This window comes from Coenobita brevimanus, chromosome 76, assembly GCF_032717465.1.
Source record: "Coenobita brevimanus isolate Jiangsu-jjx chromosome 76, ASM3271746v2, whole genome shotgun sequence".
Lineage (NCBI taxonomy): Eukaryota > Metazoa > Arthropoda > Malacostraca > Decapoda > Coenobitidae > Coenobita > Coenobita brevimanus.
In genome coordinates, this window is record NC_137029.1 from 19,441,575 (window position 1) to 19,463,081 (window position 21,507).

A 21,507-nucleotide genomic window follows, 5' to 3' on the forward strand; every position below is an offset into this window, starting at 1 on the left:
TAGCTACAGGTTTTAATTGGCCTAAGGAGTATTGGCCAGTACTCCTTCAAACTGTTCTCACCGGTAAAGCTCAAGTAACTTATGCATCTTTGCCTCAGAATCAGTCTGATGATTATGATGTAGTTAAGAGCTTGATTCTTAAGGCCTATGAGCTTGTTCCTGAAGCCTATAGAGTAAAATTTAGGACAACTTATAAGCAAGATAAGCAATCCCATGTTGAGTATGCAAAAATCAAAGAAGATCTGTTAGAGCAGTGGTTAAATTCTAAGAATGTGGATTCTGATTTTGGTAAATTTAAGCAGATGATTTTGCTGGAGGATTTCAAAAGGTGTATTAGTAAAGATGTAAGCCTATATCTTGATGAGAAAAGAATAGATAATTTGTCTGATGCTGCAGTTTTAGCTGATGAGTATGTTCTCACTCACAAGAGATATTCTAGAGAAAAAGGGAAAGCTGAGAGTAAGTACGTTGCCTCTACTCAGAGTACAGGTAACAGGAAAGAAAATAAAGATGATGTTTCTCAGGAAGTAAATACCAGCTTCACCTCTAGATTTCAGAAAAGTAAATGTACTTATTGTAGTAAGCTTGGTCATACTACGGAGAGATGTTTCAGGAGACAGCGTGATGTGAACAAAAAGGAGTCTTTAAATATTCAGTCAATTGGTCTAGTGTCCACTCTTGAGAGTTCCCAGAATTCTTTAACTGAGTTAACTGAACCTGCTTTGAGGGGTAACTTAAATTCTCATGATGGAGCTCCTCTTTTGAGCAGTACCGTGGGTGACACTCTCAAGAGTTCATGTGCTAATTTCCTGTCTGATGGTTTTGTCAGTCCTCTGGACAGTAATGACAGGAAATCAGTTCAAATATATCGTGATACAGGTGCTTGCCAATCCCTTATGCTGACCAGTGTTCTAGGCTCTAATGTTAATTCCTCTGATGAAACTGTAATCTTACAAGGTGTAGGGAATAATTACTTCTCTGTCCCTCTGTGCAGAGTGAATTTAGAGTCTGGTTTTGTTAATCGTTCCGTTATGGTTGGGTTGGTTGAGACACTCCCAATGTCAGGTGTAACTTTCTTACTTGGAAATGATATTGGTGGAAGTCAGGTGTGTCCAGCTCCTCAGTTGTCTAGTGAGCCAGTGGCTGTGTCCCAGGATTGTGATGCCCCTGATGTGTTCCCTGCATGTGCTGTCACTAGGGCTAAGTCTAAAGTTACTGGTGATTTAGAGGATAATGATGATGATGATGTTATCCTAGCTGACACTTTTCTTGCTAATTTGGACCACTCACCAGATAAGGCAGTACCCCGTAGTGTTGATAATTTGTCTCGTCAAGAGTTGGTTGAGTTGCAGGTTGCTGACCCTGAGTTGAAAGGTCTAGCTAACTCTGCTTACAGTGAAGAAGAGTCAGCCGGTGCTTCTACTTGTTATTATGTAAAGCCAGGAGTACTTATGAGGAAGTGGAGACCCCCAACAGCATCAGCCGACTGTGAATGGGAGGTTGTACATCAAGTTGTCATCCCTCGTGTTTGTAGGCAGGATATCATTCGAGTGGCTCATGACTCCAGTTTGGCAGGACACCTTGGAGTGAGGAAGACTGTGGCACGCATTTTGAAACACTTCTACTGGCCAGGTATCTTCAGGGATGTTTCCTGGTATTGTAAGTCTTGTCACACCTGTCAAGTTGTGGGGAAGTGTAATCAGACTAAAAAGGTTGCACCTCTAGTTCCCATTCCTCCTTTTGAGGCGCCTTTCACCCGTGTGTTGGTGGATATTGTGGGCCCTCTTCCTAAGACTTCTTCAGGATTTTCTTATGTGTTGACCATGATTGATATGGCTACTCGTTATCCTGAAGCCATTCCACTTAGAAACATCTCAGCAAAGAACGTGGTTAAGGAAATGCTAGGGTTCTTCACAAAGTTTGGTCTGCCCAAGGAGGTACAGTCAGACCGGGGAAGTAATTTCATGTCAAACGTTTTCAAGCAGTCTCTGAAAGAGTTGGGCATCACCCAGATCACGTCTTCAGCTTACCATCCCCAGACCCAAGGAGCGTTGGAGAGATATCATCAAACACTCAAATCGATGCTCAAGAAATACTGTTTGGAACATCAGAAGGACTGGGATAAAGGTCTTCCATTCGTTGTGTTTGCTGCAAGAGAATCTCCAAATGAATCACTGGGCTTCTCACCTTTTGAACTACTGTTTGGCCATGAAGTAAGAGGACCCCTTAAGCTACTCAAGGAATGCTGGCTGTCGGAGGAAGATGACGTCAACCTGCTGGAGTATGTGATGAATTTCAAAGAACGGCTGTCCACTGCTTTACAGCTGGCGAGAGAGAATTTAGGAGCTGCTCAGGAGAAGATGAAGACTTGGTATGATAAGAAGTCCAGGTTACGCCACTTTCAGCCAGGAGATCAGGTTTTGATTCTGCTACCAGTTCATGGGCAACCTCTTCAAGCCAAGTTTAGTGGCCCTTATTTCGTGGAGAAGAAACTCAGTGATGTCAACTATGTCATCGCCACGCCAGATCGTAGAAAGAGCAAGCAACTATGTCACATCAACATGCTAAAGTTATATCACAGGTGGGACGAAAATAATCCAGTCTGCACTGTAGCTGTTCCACCCGAGTCTGCAAGTGAAGCTCTCCCATGCAGTATGAGCCTGGGTGAAAGTTTGGGGAAGAATCCTGATATCATGAATGATCTCCAGACTAAGCTTTCTCATCTACCACCCAAGGAAAGGCAGGAGTTTTCGGCATTACTGCAGGAGTACCCGCAAGTGTTCCGTGCCACTCCAGGAAGAACCACTGTGTTGATGCATGATGTCGATGTTGGAGACGCAAAGCCAATTAAATTGCCTCCTTACCGTGTGAACCCAGTGAAAGTTCCTCTCATCCAGAAGGAGCTTGGCTACCTGTTGGACCACAAGATGATTGAGCCCTGTCAGAGCGAGTGGAGTTCTCCTGTCACTTTAGTCCCTCAGCCAGGTGGGTCACAGCGGCTTTGCATCGACTACAGACGTGTTAATCAGATAACCAAAACAGACACTTACCCTCTCCCTCGCGTGGAAGATTGCATAGACAAGATCGGAAAGGCTAGGTACATAAGTAAGTTTGATTTGTTAAAGGGATACTGGCAAGTACCTATGACTGAATGTGCTAGGGAGATCTCATGTTTTGTAACACTAGGAAAGGCTTTTGCATGTTCGGTAATGCCATATGGTATGAAAAATGCACCAGCCACATTTCAGAAGCTCATGAATGTTGTAACAGAGGGTTTGGCAGGGTGTGTTGTTTATATTGATGATGTATTAATCTTCAGTGACAACTGGAAAGATCACCTATGCCATGTCAGTAAATTTCTTGACCGTTTAGTTCAGGCTAATCTTGTAGCTAATTTATCAAAGTGTGAGTTTGGTCAAGCTAAAGTTCAGTACCTTGGTTATGTAATTGGTGATGGACATGTTGCACCAACAGGAGCTAAGGTTCAGATTATAAGTGATCTTCCCAGACCTAAAAGTAGGAAAGAGCTACAAAGATTTTTGGGAATGGTAGGTTATTACAGGAGATTTGTTCTTAACTTTTCTATTCTTGTATCACCACTTACAGACCTACTGAAAAAGGGAGTTAAATTTGTCTGGACCGATAACTGTGAATCCTCTTTCAACAAACTTAAAGCTATTCTATTAAGTCAGCCAGTGCTTGCTACTCCAAATTTTGCTAAGCCTTTTAAGATGGCTGTTGATGCAAGTGATACAGGAGCTGGGGCTGTTTTGCTGCAAGAGGATGATCAGGGTATTGAACATCCTGTATCTTATTACAGTAAGAAGTTCACTCCACCTCAAAAGAACTACTCAACTATTGAGAAAGAGCTTTTGGCCTTGATTTTGGGTTTACAGCATTTTTCATTTTATTTGTGTTCTGGTTTTGACCCCATAGTCATTTATACCGATCATAACCCACTGAAATTCCTTAGTAAGTTTAAAGATAAAAATCAGAGATTGACAAGATGGAGTCTACTTCTTCAGGAGTATTCATTAGACATACAACATGTCAAGGGGAAAGAAAATGTTATTGCAGATTGCTTATCTAGACTTTAGACAGATTGTTTTAGAGTAATAAGAAATTTCCTTTGTAAATTTCTTTTTTCTTTGTGGGGAGGTGTTACATAGCCTATGATTTCATCATCCTTTGTGTAATTTTAACGCACAGTTGCTGCATGTTTGATCACGAGCGTGTTCTGCCTCAGTCCCCCCCTTCTACCGTTATAGTAGAGTAAGTCGTTCTCTCTGTTATACTTTGCGGGATTTTCATCTCTTTGTCCCCGTGGCTTCATTTGCGCGTCCTTCTTACAAGTTGTATCAGGCTCTGCTGGCCCCTATATAATGAGCTCAATCTCTGCATCATTGCCACTTAGATCTGCTCCTCATTTTGTTCACATCTCTGTCCTCCCCTGTACAGATATTATTATTGTGAGTGCTCAAGAAATCTCCAAACATCTAGCAGCTGTGTGTAATTTGAGTATAACTGTTGTATTTTTTCTTGTACTGTATAGCATAAGTTTAATTTGCAGGCCTAGTGAAGTTTGTAATTTATGTAGGGTTCTTTGTCAGTCATTTTGGATAATAGTTTGAATCTGTAATAATTTATCTGGCATTCACTGAGTATTATCTGGTATCTCATTTTATCAGGGCTGACTTAGATAAATTTACTCTTGCTAATTTCGTGTTAATAGAGGCTATTGCAGTTAACCATATATTTAACCTGTTTATTTGCCATTACATTATCCTTATGAGTTCTGAATGTTTTGTTGTTAGTTTGAGCATTAAACTTTAACTTGTAATTTTACCTAACTCTTTTGTTTTGAACCTGGAACTTTGCGGGACAGTGGTGATTTTTAGTATTCTCACTTAAAGTGTACATTATCTTTCTCTGTTCCGTAACAATATATATATATATATATATATATATATACAGTAATCCCTCCACTTCACAAACTTCCGTAACAAGGGCGGCACCAGTTGTTATATCAAATCTCAGTATGCAATTGACACCATTTTAAACTTTACTTCATCCAGTTTTGATTACTCATTGTAAAACCAATCCATCTATCTATCTATTGCCAGTCACCTCAATCCCGTAGGGAGTGGCCACAAACAAATCCCCTCCATGTCGCCCTGTCCCCCTCCATTTCACTGCCCCGCTCCCAACTCGCACCCCCCTCTCTTATATACCTTTCCACTCCATCCCTCCATCTCATCCTCGGCCTCCCCCCTCCCTCTCTCCTCCTCCACCTCACTCACAAACACTCTCCTTGTCAGTCTCTCACCCTCCATCCTCTCCACATGGCCAAACTACCTCAGTGTGTTCCTCCTAACGCTTCCTATCACATCCAAATCCACACCACAATGCTCCTTTGTATAAACTAAATTGTCAGAATATTACCAAATATATCTCTGTAGTCTACTGCTCCCCCAAAGCTTCTTCAGAGCCCAGTGTATTTGATTTCATATCTACACAGATGAGTAACCTTAACCTTTCCCTTAGCACTGAAATTACCATTCTGGGTGATTTTAACATACATAATGTTGAATGGTTATTGCATTCTGCCAGGACTGACGATGCTGGTCTAGAGTGCGAGCTGTTTGCAGAATTGTTTAATCTCACGCAGCTGGTCAAGCAACTAACAGGAATAACAGATAATCCTGACCATAATGCCCATCTCTTGGACCTATTCCTGACAAATAATCCAGATCAATACAGGATATAGGTATTGTCTCCACTTGGATCCTCTGACCACAATCTCATCAAAGCCTCATTAGTTAGCCCCCCCAGACCTCACCGTTCTGAACTTGTCAGGGTGACTCGATGGCACTTTGATAGGGCAAACTGGGATGGATTTAGAAATTATCTTGCTGACATTCCATGGCAGTCTTTCTTCTCTGGTGATCCCAATTCTTCCCAGTCCCACATTTGCGACTTAATACTAGCTGGTTATTCATAACAAGTCAACAGTTCACTACAAGATCGAACACCCCAAAATGGTTTGATAGCAACTGTGCCAGAGTAACAGCCCTAAAGTCATTAGCATATAACTCTTACTTAAAATAAAAAACATCTGAATCACTCTCTCAATTTAAAACTGCTAGAAACCATGCAAAAGCTGTAATAAATCTCGCAAAATCAAACTTTCTTCAAAATCAAGCGTCAAAAGTACTTAACAACCCTAGTGACAATAGAATATTCTGGTCAACTCTCAATTCTTTCAATAATAACTTTAACAAGTCATCATCCATTCCCCCACTAAAATCTTCAGATGGCAACATTACAAATGACCCACATGGGAAAGCGGATAGCTTTGCCAGTACATTTGTCAGAAATTCTACCACAGAGCACGCCAACCAGAACGTCCCAGTACTACAATTTGACTCTCTCGAAATTGTTCCACTTAAAATACAGACAAGATACGTAAAATCCATCCTAGAAAATTTACCTACCAACAAAGCTCCAGGCCCAGATGGAATTCCGCCATTTGTTTTGAAATAGTGTTCCCCAGCACTTGCCTCTGTTCTTGCTAAATTATTCAGACTATGCATATGTACTTCTTCATTCCCTAATTCATGGAAAGAGGCCAATATATATCCGCCCAATTCCGAAGAAAGGAAGTTCCTCTGACCCCTCTGATTACAGACCAAAAGCTGTCACTTCTTCTCTTGGTCAGGTATTTGAAACTTTAATTAATAAGCACATAGTTAAACATCTTCAATCCAACAACTTAATTAGTGATACACAGTATGGTTTTCGCCACGAAAGATCCACCATTGACATATTCAATCTCCTGATCCATACCATCCATCAATCAATCGACCTACATGGAGAAGCTCATGCAGAAGTCCTTGATATTTCCAAAACTTTCGACAGAGTATGGCACCGTTCCCTGTTATCCCTTTGATTTCCTCATATCTCAGCGACAGAAAAATAAGTGTAAAAGTAGATGATGTATATTCCAATTTCCACTCAATTAACGCTGGAGTGCCGCAGGGATCAGTTCTTGCGTCAACCTTGTTCCTGGTTCATATTAATGATCTCTTATCTATCACTCAAAATCCCATCCATTCATATGCAGATGACTCAACACTTCATAGTTCATTCACATTCAGACACCCATTTAAAGTCTGATATCTCAAACTCCCAACTAAGTACAGCTATCTCCATAAATCAAGACTTATCTACAATCTCAGACAACCTTGTCTCATTTAATGCTAGTAAAACTAAATATATACAATTTACTAATAGACAGGTATTGCCAGATTTGTATATTACCTTCAATGGTACAAACATTCCCATCTCCAATAGTACTGAAATTCTCGGTGTCTTACTTAACAATGCCCTGAGCTGGACCTCTCATGTCAGATCACTTGCTAAAACTGCCTCAAAGAAACTTGGATTATTGTACAAAGTCCGTAACTTCTTCACTGACAAACAGTTAGCTATAATTTATAAGTCATGTGCACTCTCAGCTTGGATACTGCTCACCCTTGTGGAATGGATATGGAGAGGTTGCATTAAAACAACTCGACAAAATTCAGAACAAAGCTGTCAGAATTATTAATAATCCTGCTATTACTAATAAACTACCTCCCCTACAAGTAAGAAGGAATGTTGTCTCCCTTGCATTATTTTACAGATATTTTTACAGCAAATGCTCAGACAAAGTTGCGTCCATTGTGCCACCTCTCCATGCCTTCCCTCGTGCTACACGGGCATCTGGTAGCACTCATGACTGGAATGTCTCTCTATCTATCTATCTATTGCCAGACTCCTCAATCCCGTTTGGGGTGGCCACAAACAAATCACCTCCACGTCGCCCTGTCCCCCGCCATTTCACAGTCCTGATCCCAACTCACACACCCCTCTCTCATATACCTCTCCACCCCATCCCTCCATCTCATCCTCGGCCTCCCCCTCCCTCTTCCCCCCTCCACCTCACTCACATACACTTTCTTTGTCAGTCTTTCACCCTCCATCCTCTCCACATGGCCAAACCACCTCATGTGTGTTCCTCATAACGCTTCCTATCACATCCACATCCACACCATAACGCTCCACTCAGGCATATTGCAGAACTTCTGCCTCTCAAAATTCTTTCATTCCCCAAACTGCATCTCTCCAGAACTTGCATCCCCAGAGTTGTTTTCCTCAAAACTTCAACCTAGAGCTGTTCAAGTCTAACTGTTACAGATACTTTATGAACAGAGGACACCAATAATCTGGTGTATGGATTCTTTTTTTTTTTTTCCTTCCTCTGTTCTGTTATTAAAAGATATATATATATATACAGTATATATACTGATATATATACCAAATAGCCAAACCATACATGCTCCCTACGTGTCAGCAAGTGGGTTGTTGGAGGGTTAGTGCCCCTCCCTGTAAAACCAATAACTCAGAGTCAAATGGCCACCCCTTACGGGATTGGGGCGTCTGGTAATAGATAGATATATAGATAGATAGATATATACTGATATATATATATACAGTATATATACTGATATATATATATATATATATATATATATATACTGATATATATATGAGGCGTTGAGAATAGTAGTGACGTAAGCGCCACCTCGGACGATTTTCAGTTATGTACACCATTGTCTTCCCCCGGCCTTCCTCTGTCTGCGGCAACAACTAAACAGTCAGAATTCAACCCGGAAAATGGTCGAAAACCTTTTACCTTAGAGTGGTACCTGCGGCTCTACGCGCGTCACCCAAAAAAATGTTCTCAAGTTGACTCTGCCTAGCGTAAGCGCAACGGGCAGCCAATGGCATGAGGGAACTTGCTCCTGCCGTTGAGTTATTATAGCACTTTCTTCCTCCTGTGCCTGGACACACAACCGAGTAGTCAGAAGACAACTCGCAACACTGTCGAAATCCCTATAGTATTGAAGGTATTACCAACCCTATGGGCTCACCCAGAAAAAATGCACTCAGAGTTTACCTGCGTGAGCGTATCCGCCAGTGCCAGAAGACGCGGGGCTGAGCAGCCAATGGGAGGCGGGAACGAGCTCCCGTGACTGATGACGCCCCGTTCTCGCCTCTTCCCTTCCCCCCCGACCACCACAGTCGTCCCACTTCCTCCCTCCCCACCACGCTGAAATTTATTGATTTTCCTTTTTTTCTGTGTGCGTTCGTAAGAACGTTTGTGCCAGCAGTATGAGTGATTCAACGGAGAGTGAGGATGACCCTGGAGTGCCTCTAAGTAGAAAAAGAGGGCCCCAGTGCAGTGAGTGGCGGTCAAACGTGGTGAAAAAGAGACGCAATCTAGATGAAGCGTATGTGAGTAGGGTCAGTATGTGCAAAATCCGGTGATTTTACGTAAAAATTTTTTTTTTAAGATCTACCTATGGAGAAAAACGCAGTTAATGTGGCAATATTCAGATTGTGGTATATGAATGTATTACTGTATGGAAAGCCCTGTAATAGAGCTTCAATTTAAAAGAAACACGAGCTTCCTATCATATCCCACTATAAAGTTATCACAGTCTGAAGATTGCAAAATTTTAACTGCGTTTTTCTCCATTGTTTATATATGGCGTTTACGTCAGTACTATTCTCAACGCCTCACATATATATATATATATATATATATATATATATATATATATATATATATATATATATATATATATCTAAATATATATATATATATATATATATATATATATATATATATATATATACTTTATATATATATATATATATATATCTATCTATCTATATATATATATATATATATATATATCTAAATATATATATATATATATATATATATATATATATATATATACTTTCTCTCTCTCTCTATATATATATACACTGTACAGTATATATATAATGTACCCTAGTTGTGCTTGATGCATGAGTTTGTGGCATATGAGGTAGTGCCAACTGGGTGAGTATGATTATGATTATATTATGTACCGTATTACTGTACTATATGTACTGTATCAGTACCATATTGTACTGTATTTAATACCTGACTTTAATCTTTTTCTCATGGGTAATATTGCATTGATGTAGGCGGAATAACTGAAACGAAATGGAGAGGTGAGAGTGTGAGAGAATGGGAGTATGGATGGGGTATATGTGCAGGAGTAGGTGAGAATGAGAGGCAAAAGAAGGAGTATGTATAGTTGTGAGTAAAAGATGGAAGAAGAGCATAAGAGAGTATGGATCAGTTGGGTCAAGGATTGTGTGGGTAAGATTAAAAGTTGGAATACAAATGTGCGCGATTGTGTGTGTGTATACGCCAATGCAAGATCAGTCAAGCAGAGTGAGAGAAGAGTTCTGGACAAATGTGGAAGTGTGCATGGAAAATTTTGGAAGGAATGAGAGAGTGCTTTTGATCGGTGATATGAATGGTAAAGTAGGGAATGTGAAGGTGGAATAGTTGGTGAGAGGGGTGTGCCTGTTGAGATAGATGAGAATGGCAATGAGTTAGTGGACATTTGTGCTGGGAGGGGGTTGGTGATACCCAATACCCTCTTCAGGCACAAAATGATCCACAGGTATACATGACGAGTGATGAGAAGGGTGGGTGGGGAACTGAATGAAAGGAAGGCTATGATTCATTATGTGTGTGTGAATGAAAGGATGCGAAAACGTGTAAAGGATGCAAGAGCTTACAGAGGTTCGGGCAGTGGACTTTCTGACCATTACTTGGTGGTGGCCAGAATTAGGATCCAAGTAAGATGGAGGAGTAGAAGAATGGAAAGACGAGAGGAAAGAGTAGTTGCAAGGAGAGTGGAAAGGTTACAAGAGGATGAGAAAAAGGCAGAGTAGAAGAGAGAAGTGGAGGAACGATTGGGCAAATATGAATTGGAGCAGATGGGGGACGTGGAAGGTGTATGCAGGATATTTACAGAAGAAATATGTGCAGCATGTGATGTGGTGTGTAGGAGGAAGAGAAGACGATTGGGGATGCAAGGAACAGCGTGGTGGACTGAAGAGGTGAGACAGGCTGTGGCACAAAAGAAGAAAGAATACAATGAATGGATGAGAAACAGGGGCGTGGAAGAAGTTGAGAGGCGGAAGAGAGAGTTATATGTAGAAAGAAAGAGAGAGGTGAAAAGATTAGTAAGAGAGAGTCAGAAGAGAGTGGATGAAGAATTTGGAAGGAATTTGAGTGTAAAGTGGAGGGACTGTAAGAAAATGTTCTGGAAAGAGGTGAAGAGAGTAAGACAAGGTGGAAGTGAGGTTAGCAGGGGAGTGAAAGATAAAAATGGTAGATTACTAGTGGAGAAGGGAGAAAAAGTGAGCAGGTGGAGAAAACACTTTAAGGAACTGTTGAACATACAGGATGGAAGTAATGCAAGTATAAGTGGCTGGGGAATGGCTGGGAGAAGGAGGGAGGTGAGAAGACAGGAAGAAATCAGTAGGTTAGAAGTTGTGGAAGCAATGAAGAAAGTTATATTGGGGAAAGACCCAGGAATTGATGGAGTGTGTGGTGAAATGCTGAAGCATGGGGGAGAGATGGTGGTAGAGTGGATGTGGAAGTTGTGCAGATTGGCCTGGGAGGAAGGTAGAGTCCCGGAGGATTGGAAGTCAGGTATAATTGTTCCCTTGTACAAAAGAAAAGGGTAAAATGAAGTGTGTGGTAATCATAGTGGCATCTGTCTTCTTAGTATAATAGGAAAAGTGTATGGTAAGATACTTATTGACAGAGTTATAAAAAGAACAGAGGAATTAGTTGGAGAAGAACAGGGAGGCTTTAGGAAGGGAAAAGGTTGTGTAGATCAGATATTCATTCTTAGATCTTTAGTGGAAAAGTTTCTAAAGAAGAAAAAGAAGTTGTATGCGGCTTTCAGGGATTTGGAGAAAGCATATGACAGGGTGAATAGACAAGGATTGTGGAAAGTATTAAGAATATATGGAGTAAATGGGAAGTTGTTGAATGCTGTGAAGAGTATGTATGATGGTGCTAAGGCTGCAGTGCGTGTGGATGGTGAACTAAGTGAATTTTTCTCTTTGAAGGTTGGGTTGAAACAGGGATGTGTCATGTCTCCATGGTTGTTCAATCTGTACATGGATGGGGTAATAAAAGAGGTACAAGGAAGGGTAGTGGATGTTGGAGTGGCCCTGGTGAGAGAGGATAGTGTTTGGAAACTCCCTGTACTGTTGTTTGCAGATGATACTGTGTTGTTGAGTGAAGACGAAGGGGAGCTGCAAGGCTTGGTGGATGAGTTTGGGAGAGTGTGTAAGAAACGGAATCTAAAGGTGAATGTAGGGAAGAGTAAAGTGATGGTCTTTGAGAGAGGTGAAGTCAGTGAATGTACAGCGAGGCTGGATGGTGAGGAATTGGAAAATGTGAGTACGTTTAAGTATTTGGGTAGTGTGATGAGTAAGGATGGAGGTTTGGAGGGTGAAGTGCTTGAAAGGGTACAGCAGGGAAGAAAGGTTGCTGGTTCTTTGGAAGCAGTGATAAGAAACAGGGAAGTAAGCATGCAAGTGAAAAAGTTACTACATTCCAGTATTGTGATCCCAACTCTAACGTATGGAAGTGAAGCTTGGACGTTGTTGGAAGGACACAAGTCAAGAGTGAGAGCAGTGGAAATGAGTTATTTAAGAGGAGCCTGTGGAGTCACATGGAGAGACAGGCTGACGAATGAGGATATAAAGGAGCGTTGTGGTGTGGATGTGGATGTGATAGGAAGCATTATGAGGAACACACTGAGGTGGTTTGGCCATGTGGAGAAGATGTAGGGTGAGAGACTGACAAAGAGAGTGTATGTGAGTGAGGTGGAGGGGGGAAGAGGGAGGGGGAGGTCGAGGATGAGATGGAGGGATGGGGTGGAGAGGTATATGAGAGAGGGGGATGTGAGTTGGGAGCAGGGGAGTGAAATGGCGGGGGACAAGGCGACGTGGAGGTGATTTGTCTGTGACCACCCCAAACGGGATTGAGGCATCTGGCAATAGATAGATAGATAGATAGAATTACCTAACCAGAGTTCATATCTGTAAATGACTGAGATGCTCTCACACCTTAGATTAAGAAATATGCAAATACAATAACAACTTTAAATCAATGTTTACAGTGCATAGGGTAGTGCACACACAGTGAACTCTCAATTATCCATCGTTGCAATATCTGGGCCAACGTTATATCTGGCACTTTTTTCTCAGCTCTATTGAAGCAATACCCAGCGCTGAAGCCGAAAGCAACTGGTGGTTCTATGCAATATCCAGTGGCAAGGTATATCACCTGGCTCTGAAGTTGGAGCCAACTGGCACCCAGGAAAACCTCGCAACGCGCCAGCCAATCAGAACGCATTGCGGGTCCACCAAGCCTACTGATGCTCTCTCATTCTTTCCCGTAAACCTCATGTAGTGAAGATGTATCTAAGTGCTCTGCTCTTGTTACCAAACAGTGGTAAAACCCTAGGGCTGTGACTTACTCTATGGCCTCCTATGCTTCGCTCATTGTTGTTGCAGAATTTATGGCCTCTCAGTGCTTCATGTCTTTCTGCTCTACTGTGATTCTGAAATTATGACTGTGTATGTGGTGCCAAACCCCAGTGCTGTGGCTTTTCTTGTCGTCCAATGTGCCTCGCTTGTTGCCCATAAGAGCTCTGTGCCCTAGTGCTCTTACTACTGTACTCGAACTTAGTTCTGTGTGACAGCTGAGTCTGTCGCTTTTGTGGTGGTGCCCTGGCTGCTGCGGGTCCTGCTGGCCTTGTGCATGGTCCTGGTTGTTATCTACATGGCTCCTCCACCACGTACTGAGGGACATTGTATTTTCTCCATGGAGAAGAAGATGGAGGTAATTGAGAAGACAGAGCAAGGCTGGACCATCACAAGGCTGATCAAGCACTACAGTATGTCTCAGCCTACACTGAAGGATCTGCGAGAGAACAAGCACTCCATCAAGATGTTCTTCCAGGGCGAACATGGCACAACTGTGCTATGGAATGAGCACAGAATGATGGCCATGCGATGCTTTGGCGAACTTGACCAGGCCTGCCTGAAGTGGTTCTGACAACAGCATGCCGGTGGCCTGACTGTGCATCTTGTCGAACTGAAGGCTGCAGCCATCAAGTTCGTTAAGCAACTGCAGATTGCGGATTTCAAGGCTGACTCGGTTCATACTTTGACACTGACTGTCTAACAAGATTACGTGGTGAAGCTCTGGATGCAGACACCAAAGGAAGAGATGAATTTTGCACCAAGCTTAAAAACTCGGCTGACAAAGAAGGTCTCAGACTCAATCATATTTATAACGCTGATGAAACTGGTCTGTTTTTTAGGTCTGTCCCAACTAATACCTTGGCTGATAGAAGGAGAAGTTGTTACCTTGTAAGGCGAGAAAACAGCACATGTCTGTTTTGCGTTGTGCCAGTGCAATAGGTTCCCATCATCTGAAACCAGTTGTAGTGGGTTATGAAAAACAGCCACATTGTCTCTGGGGGTTAATGGATAGTCTCCCAGTGATTTATTACCACTCAATGAAGGCTTGGTTTACAGCCAAGATCTTCAAAGAGTGGCTCTACAATCATGCTGTGAAGGAGATTATTTGTTGCCAAACGGAGAGTCCTGGCATTGCCCGTGACCAAGTGAAGGCTCTGCTGCTCCTTGACAACACTCCTGCTCACCCTTCTGAGAAGGAGTTGGTTGGAGATGAAGGTCATATTAGGATTATATTCTTGTCCCCTAATATGACCTCAATCTTGTAACTGATGGACCATGGTTTTATTGAGGCAAAAAAGCTGCTGTACCAGAAGAGGTTTTTGGTAGACGTGATGGTTGTGCTAAAGGACAAGGAGGGGACAGCCCAAGGCATGAACAGCAAGGGTGAGTGGACTGTGGCCAACCACAAGCAGTACTTCCTGAAGCCTGCAATCTATAACTGGGAGCAGGCTTGGAAGGAACTCTCTGCACACACACTTAAGCACGGGTGGAACAAGTTCCTAAAGGATGAAGAAACCAATGCTAACTTTGCCACCTTTGAAGTTCAGGACTTTGTCTGGCATATGGAAGCAGCAGGAGAACAGGTGACTGTAGACACAATCTGTGACTGGCTGGAAAAGGACAAGGGGGACCCCAGGTACCAAACTGTGTTCGACTAGGAATCGTGGAGTCTGTGACTGCAGGGGGCACTGAGCATGAAGGGAAGGAGGATCAGGAGAAGGAGGATGACAGCAAGATGGCTGATATCCAGGGGTTCCAGCTGGTTCATGCAGGGGGCACTGAGCATGAAGGGAAGGAGGATCAGGAGGAGGAGGATGACAGCAAGATGGCTGATATCCAGGGGTTCCAGCTGGTTCATGATGCATTGGACATCTTTCTCGACAACTGCGACAATCCTAAACAGCGGCCTATCTTTACTGATGCCATGGCCACATACCTGCAAGAGGACTGGAGAATGTTATAAAGATGCAGGTGAAAAGGATCACCAGACAGTCCTCCATCATGTCCTTTTTCCATCTGGTGATACTTGCCACTCTGTCACGACAGCCCTCATCCTCCTTGCAACATCCTGTGTCGCCACGGCCCTCGACCTCCTCACATCGTACTCTGTTGCCCCAGCCTTTGACCTCCTAATACTGGCCTCTATCACCCCAGCCCTCTACTTCCTCAAGTCGACCTCATTTATCCCAGCCAGGAACCACCACAGACACTTCTTCACCTCAGCAAAGCACCTTGACCATGGCACCACCTTCAGCCTCTTCAAGAGTGGTGTCTCCATCAGAGGTCTCACCTCAGTCAAAGGCCTCACTTAAGCTGCACCTGACACCCTCTGCCACTCCATCTCCACTACCTACTCCAGCACCCTTGGCAGAGATAGAGCTGGCTAATGGAGCATTATGACATGCCCAGGACCACGTTGCAGGATTTGCAGAAGAACAAGCACTCTATCAAGATGTTGTTCCAGGGTCAACATGTTGCGACTCTGTGACAGCATGAATGCAAGATGATGGTGAAGCCATGCTTTGGTGAACTCAGGCAGGCCTGCATGAAGTAGTTTCAACAACAGCTTGGCAGTGGCGTGATCATGCATCCGTCAAGCTGAAGGCCGCAACCACCAAGTTCGCTGAGCAACTGTGAATCACCAATTTCAAGGTGTCAGAAGCTTGAGTGTGTGATTATAACTGGTTAGGTACTGGGAGATGATTAAAGTCACACATGAAAATCCTGTACAGTTTGCTCACTGGACAGAACCCCCATATAACTTATGTGTTACTGACTCTCATTCATTTTTGTTGAGGGTGTTGAGCTTCTGCAATTGTACAATTATGGTTGGGTATTCCCTTGGGAGAACAGTGGTTAAGTCCATTACCTGGATGTTGAGTTCTGGCTGTTTGAAACCATTATTCATATGGTTTTCCATTTTATCCAGAAAAATGCATGCATCCGGGCCGAAACTACGTTCGTGTAAACATTTTTGCCCAGCCTGGAGAGAATGGCCCAGTGATGTCGTCCTGCCTGGCTGGGTAGTTCACCCAGAGTCTGCTAGAGACCCCCTCGGTCGTTCTCAGTTCCTGCGCAGCGACAGTGTAGTGAACAGCTCCTCTCAGACAGCCGTTACGGTGGTACATGTGGTGGCTTTGTGGTTGTTCCATATGTGCTTCAGGCCTTGCTATTCCTTGCATACTTCTTCCTAGGGTAGGTGATGATGGCCCCTCCACCATGGAAATGGGAGAGGGTAGTGCTGACTCTGGAGAAGCAGGATACTGATGCGGAATGGTCAAATCGTGAGTGTTGATGTTGATTTTATTCTAGCTTACTGTACTATACCATAATTTTTCTTTCCATTTTACCATGATGTTTTATACGCCAACTGCATTTTTCTTGTGTAGCCATTTTTTTTCATGTTTTGTTGATTGCTTGTCTGTGATTGATGGGTCTGCTTGACCATGGTAAATGTACTGCTTGGCTGTGGTTTATAGGCCTGCTTGACCAGATACAGTAGTGTTATGCAATAGGAACAAGTGTTGTACAATGTACTGTAGTGGCCTTTTACACTGGCTTTCAAAGTTAGGTTATGTATGAAGGGGGGGGGGCCAGGGGAGAAGTCCATTATCCAGACGGAGCCATTACTCGGACATGCCTTTGGCTCTATTACAACAGATAATTGAGGGATTACTGTAACTCTCTTGGACCACATGACATAACCCCATATAATCCATGTGTTCCAGAGTGTTATCCAAAGTTTGGGTGGAAAACATTATAAATGAATATACCCCTATATTGCAAGGAAGAGGGAACTACAGTTTCAGAGGCATAGACCTCTATGACCAACTGACAAAACCCCATATAATCTAAGTTATAAACTTTATTATATCAGAAAAATTGCCATCTGAACTAACTTTACTTAACTGAGTTTCTTCAGATAATTGTGGTTGTTTGTGTTATCCTGAATATAGGATAACTTTTCCCCTCTTTATACCCTCCCTCCAAGGTGGACTCAAATCAAATCACACCTACTTTAGTGAAATGGCTGAATCTCTGATTCTGCCTTTTGACCTTTATGTCTGAGAAGTTGTTCTAAAAAAAAAAATAATTTCACCCAATCCCACCCTTCAACCCTCCCATTAAGTCTGGTCAAACCTGAATTTAAATTATTTGAGTTAACCCTGCCCAAGTCTTGTTACCTGTGAACCTTTTCTCTAAAAATTATTCACCAGTTCCTCTTATGGTTCTAAATTATGTTAAATGTCATGCAATTCCATCAAAAAGTTTTTTTTATGATCCTGCTAACAGACAGGCAGACAAAATGACAAAAAACTTGACCATACACATACCCTATCGCACATTTAAAAAAAAAAAAAAAAAAAAAGGCTGATGCATTCTCGAGTTACAAATGTAGGTTTTCACTTTCTGCTTGCATGATGATAAAGTCTGAGGCTGTGTATGAATGAATGATGGAGGCAGGGACATAGCTAAATACAAACACAAGATGGATGGATGGATCATGGATGAATGGGTACTAAAAACAGCAATAACAGTGAGTTGCAGAAGAAATTTGTCACTTTCTGAATGCATGATGGTAATGTCTGAGGTAGCAGACAGATGGATGGATGGACAAACAGACTGACATACAGATAGACAGACAGATACACAAACAGACAAATAGATAGATAGATAGAAAGAGAGATAGACAGTTAGACTGATAGTTAACAGACAGATGATGGTAGGAAAGACAGATACCTGTACACAGATATATGAATAGATTAGATAATGGATGAATATTAAAACAGCAAAAACAGTGCTTACATTCTTCAGCTGCAAATGCAGTTTGTCAATCTCCGCCTGCATGATGGCAATGTCTGAGCCGGTGGCTGGATAAGCTTGTTCCTTGTCTGCTGGATGCAAAACCTCAGGGGGTACTTCTAGAACCTTATGGATGTGGCTCTGAAAATAAAATGGTTAGAAATCGGCAAAAACTAAGTATCATTTAGCATATTTCTGACAGTAGTCTGAGTATAGTACAGTACAACTCTCAAATGTGGAATGCTTGGGTCCACAGGTTCTAATGGTCGGAAAGTTTTGGAATGTAAAATCATGATGATAACAATGAGAAAAAAAATGATGCAAAGTAACAGCCTACAGTAACTTAAGCAGTAATTACTATTAGATATCTTGTATTTGTAACATATCCTCTGTTTTCATACTTTTATTTTTTAAATGAAAAGAAGGAATCAAGGGCTAGAAGCCAACAAACTAACAAAAACAAGACAACAGAGAGCCAAATTCAAGAGCCATTCATTTCAGTATGCTTGGACACACTGTGCTTAAAAGACTGGATGTCATAGGCAGTAGGAAATACAGACAGAGGAAGGCAATTCCATAGTTGACCAGGTGCATAAATGAAGGACTGGTAGTAATGGTTAACTCTTGCATTAGAGTTGGAAAAAAAAAAAAACATGAGACTTTGCTGCTAGATGGGTGCTATGTGCCCACCATAGTGGTGGAGGGCTGCAAGCAAACCGTTCAGAGGAGCTACAACCAGTGAAGCAGAAATAGAAAAAAGATAAAGACGCAACAGTGTGGCAAAGAGATACAAGTTAAAGAAAGTGAGTTAGAGGAGAAAAGTTAATAAGACAAAAAACATTGACAAAAACAGCCATATACTGGGAGCCTCCCCGCATGAGTTGTACCGCATTACGTTCAAAAATGTTACAGGATTGTGTTGGATATTGTTAAAAATTAGAGGATATTCCTATGATAGATTTTCTCAGGTCGAAAGATGTAAGGACTGAGTTTCTGATGCATTAAAAACAACAACATTACTTTTATCCCAGTCCGAGATATGAACCAATTCAGACATCAAGTATGCCATAACCTCATCACTTGTTTGGTGATGTAACGGCTGAAAATGATTCTGTGTGAAGCAGATGAGAGGAGAAGACTGTAGCACTAGCCAAGCAGGGCAGTACTCCCAAGGCAGATGGAAAGCTGATCACGGGGAGAGCTGGAGCTCCTGTTTCATCAGCCCTCGGGACTAGTTCCTGAACATCCCCCTTTGCTGAACTTTTTCAGTGTTTCAGTAACACAGAGTGTAGGTCAACATGCTCTCCAATACAAGTTTCTCTAACTGTCAACACCAAACTACATGCATATTACACACTACATTTCCTTTTCAAAATTAATTTTAAAAAAATGGCATCTAATAACTAAGCCTCGGAGTCCATGGGGGGGAGGTGACCACAAATGCACCGACCATCCCGCCCCCTCTCCTGGTGATGACACAACGAGTTGCCTGGACCCACTGTCTGACTCACATCTTCGTCAATTCTTCAACATTCACAGCCTCTCCTCTAACTTTCCCTCTGTTGAGCACCACCTCTCCTCCTCTAAACCTCACCTTCTCTTCTGAACTGAGACTCAACCGTCTGAGGCAACTGATAGCAAACCCTTTTCTGTATCCTCCTTTCTCTATACTGTACTCATTTCAAAGCCAAAAGTGGCTGTTGTATATATGTACCCAATGACTTATCTTGCTCTCATGTTCCAGACCTTGATTCTTCTGAATTCTCTACTCTCTGGCTTCGGCTTTCTTGTCATTCTCTGACTAAATATATCTATGCTGTTTACCTACCCTCTAATTCTACTGACTATGAAAAACTCTTCAACTATCTTCCTTCTGCAATGGAACACATCCTATCCTTTTCTCCTATCCCTGAAATCTCCATTCTAGGAGAGTTCAATGCTCACCACCACCTTTGGCTCTCCTCTCCTTTCACTGATCCACCTGGTGAACAAGCCTACATCTTTTCTATCCTTTAAGACCTAGTGCAGCTTTTACAGCACCCTACCCATATCCCTGACTGCCTTGTAGAGAATTCCAACATACTTGACCTCTTCCTTGCAACTACTCCTGCTCATGTAGTTAATCTTTCTTTTCTGCTGGGCTCCTCTGATAACAACCTTATTACTTTAACATGTTCTATTGCTCCAGTACGGCCTGTGGAACCTCCAAAGAAACATCGGTTATGGCACTTTCGAGCTGCTCATTGGTAGGTCCTCAGAGAGTACAGGTACTTCTTTGATTTCCCCTGGCAAGATTATTCCTTCCATGGCCAGGAGCCATCTGAGTGTGCCATATGCATTATGGAGGTTATCTCTCAGGCATAGAAGAATACATTACATTCTCACAGCCTTTGACTAATGCAAAAAAGTCTTGGTTTAATCACGCTTGTTCTAATGCTGTCCACAACAAGGAGAAGGCCTATAAAAAGTACCAAAGCCAACCAGCCCCTGAATCACATCTTGTTTATGTTTCTGCCCAGAATCGTGCTAAGTCTGTTCTTCACTCTGCTAAAAATACTGTAATTTCATCCATACTAAATGCTCTCAACTCTCCAACTCAAATTCTTCCCACTCCTTCTGACACTTTGCAAAAAAAAAACTTTCTAACACCTTTACCTCATCATCTTTCCCTCCTCTGTTCTACTCCAATGGCTCTGTAGCTATTTCTTCTACTGATAAAGCAGATCTCTTTGCTCAGACTTTCTCCTCCAATTCCACCTTAGACAGTTCCGGTGCAGTTCCTCCATCACTTCCCCCCTCTACCTTCCTCATGGCTGACACTAAAATTTCTTCAACTGATGTATTTTCTGCCAACACTGGCCTCAATACTAACAAGGCATTTGGGCCTGATGGAGTCCCTCCTATTGTCCTTAAGAACTGTGCTTCTGTGTGTACACCCTGCCGACGTAAACTCTTTCGCCGTTGTCTATCAATTTGTACCTTTCCTTCTTGCTGGAAGTTTGCTCTCATTCAGCCAGTCCCAAAGAAGGGTGACCATTCCCTACCCTCTAACTATTATCCAATTGTTTTAACATCCTGTATCTCAAAAGTTTTCCAGTCTATTGTTAACAGATGAATTTTAAAGCATCTCTCCTATCACAACCTTCTTTCTAATCGTCAGTATGGGTTCCATCAGGGACCCTCCACTAGTGATCTTCTCATCTACCTTTCAGACTCCTGGTCATCCTTCTTTCAGGA

The 21,507-nt window shown here is 42.3% G+C and overlaps 1 protein-coding gene across 2 annotated transcripts in view; it reads right to left on the reverse strand.

Moving 5' to 3' along the window:
* The window catches only part of LOC145408249 (uncharacterized), a 195,975-nt gene that overhangs the window by 83,022 nt on the left and 91,446 nt on the right, over positions 1 to 21,507 (reverse strand). For both annotated transcript variants that reach the window (XM_080279015.1, XM_080279017.1), the window contains one exon: positions 18,274 to 18,411. In XM_080279015.1, the coding sequence (XP_080135141.1) occupies positions 18,274 to 18,411 (138 nt within the window). The remainder of the gene's footprint in view (positions 1 to 18,273; positions 18,412 to 21,507) is intronic.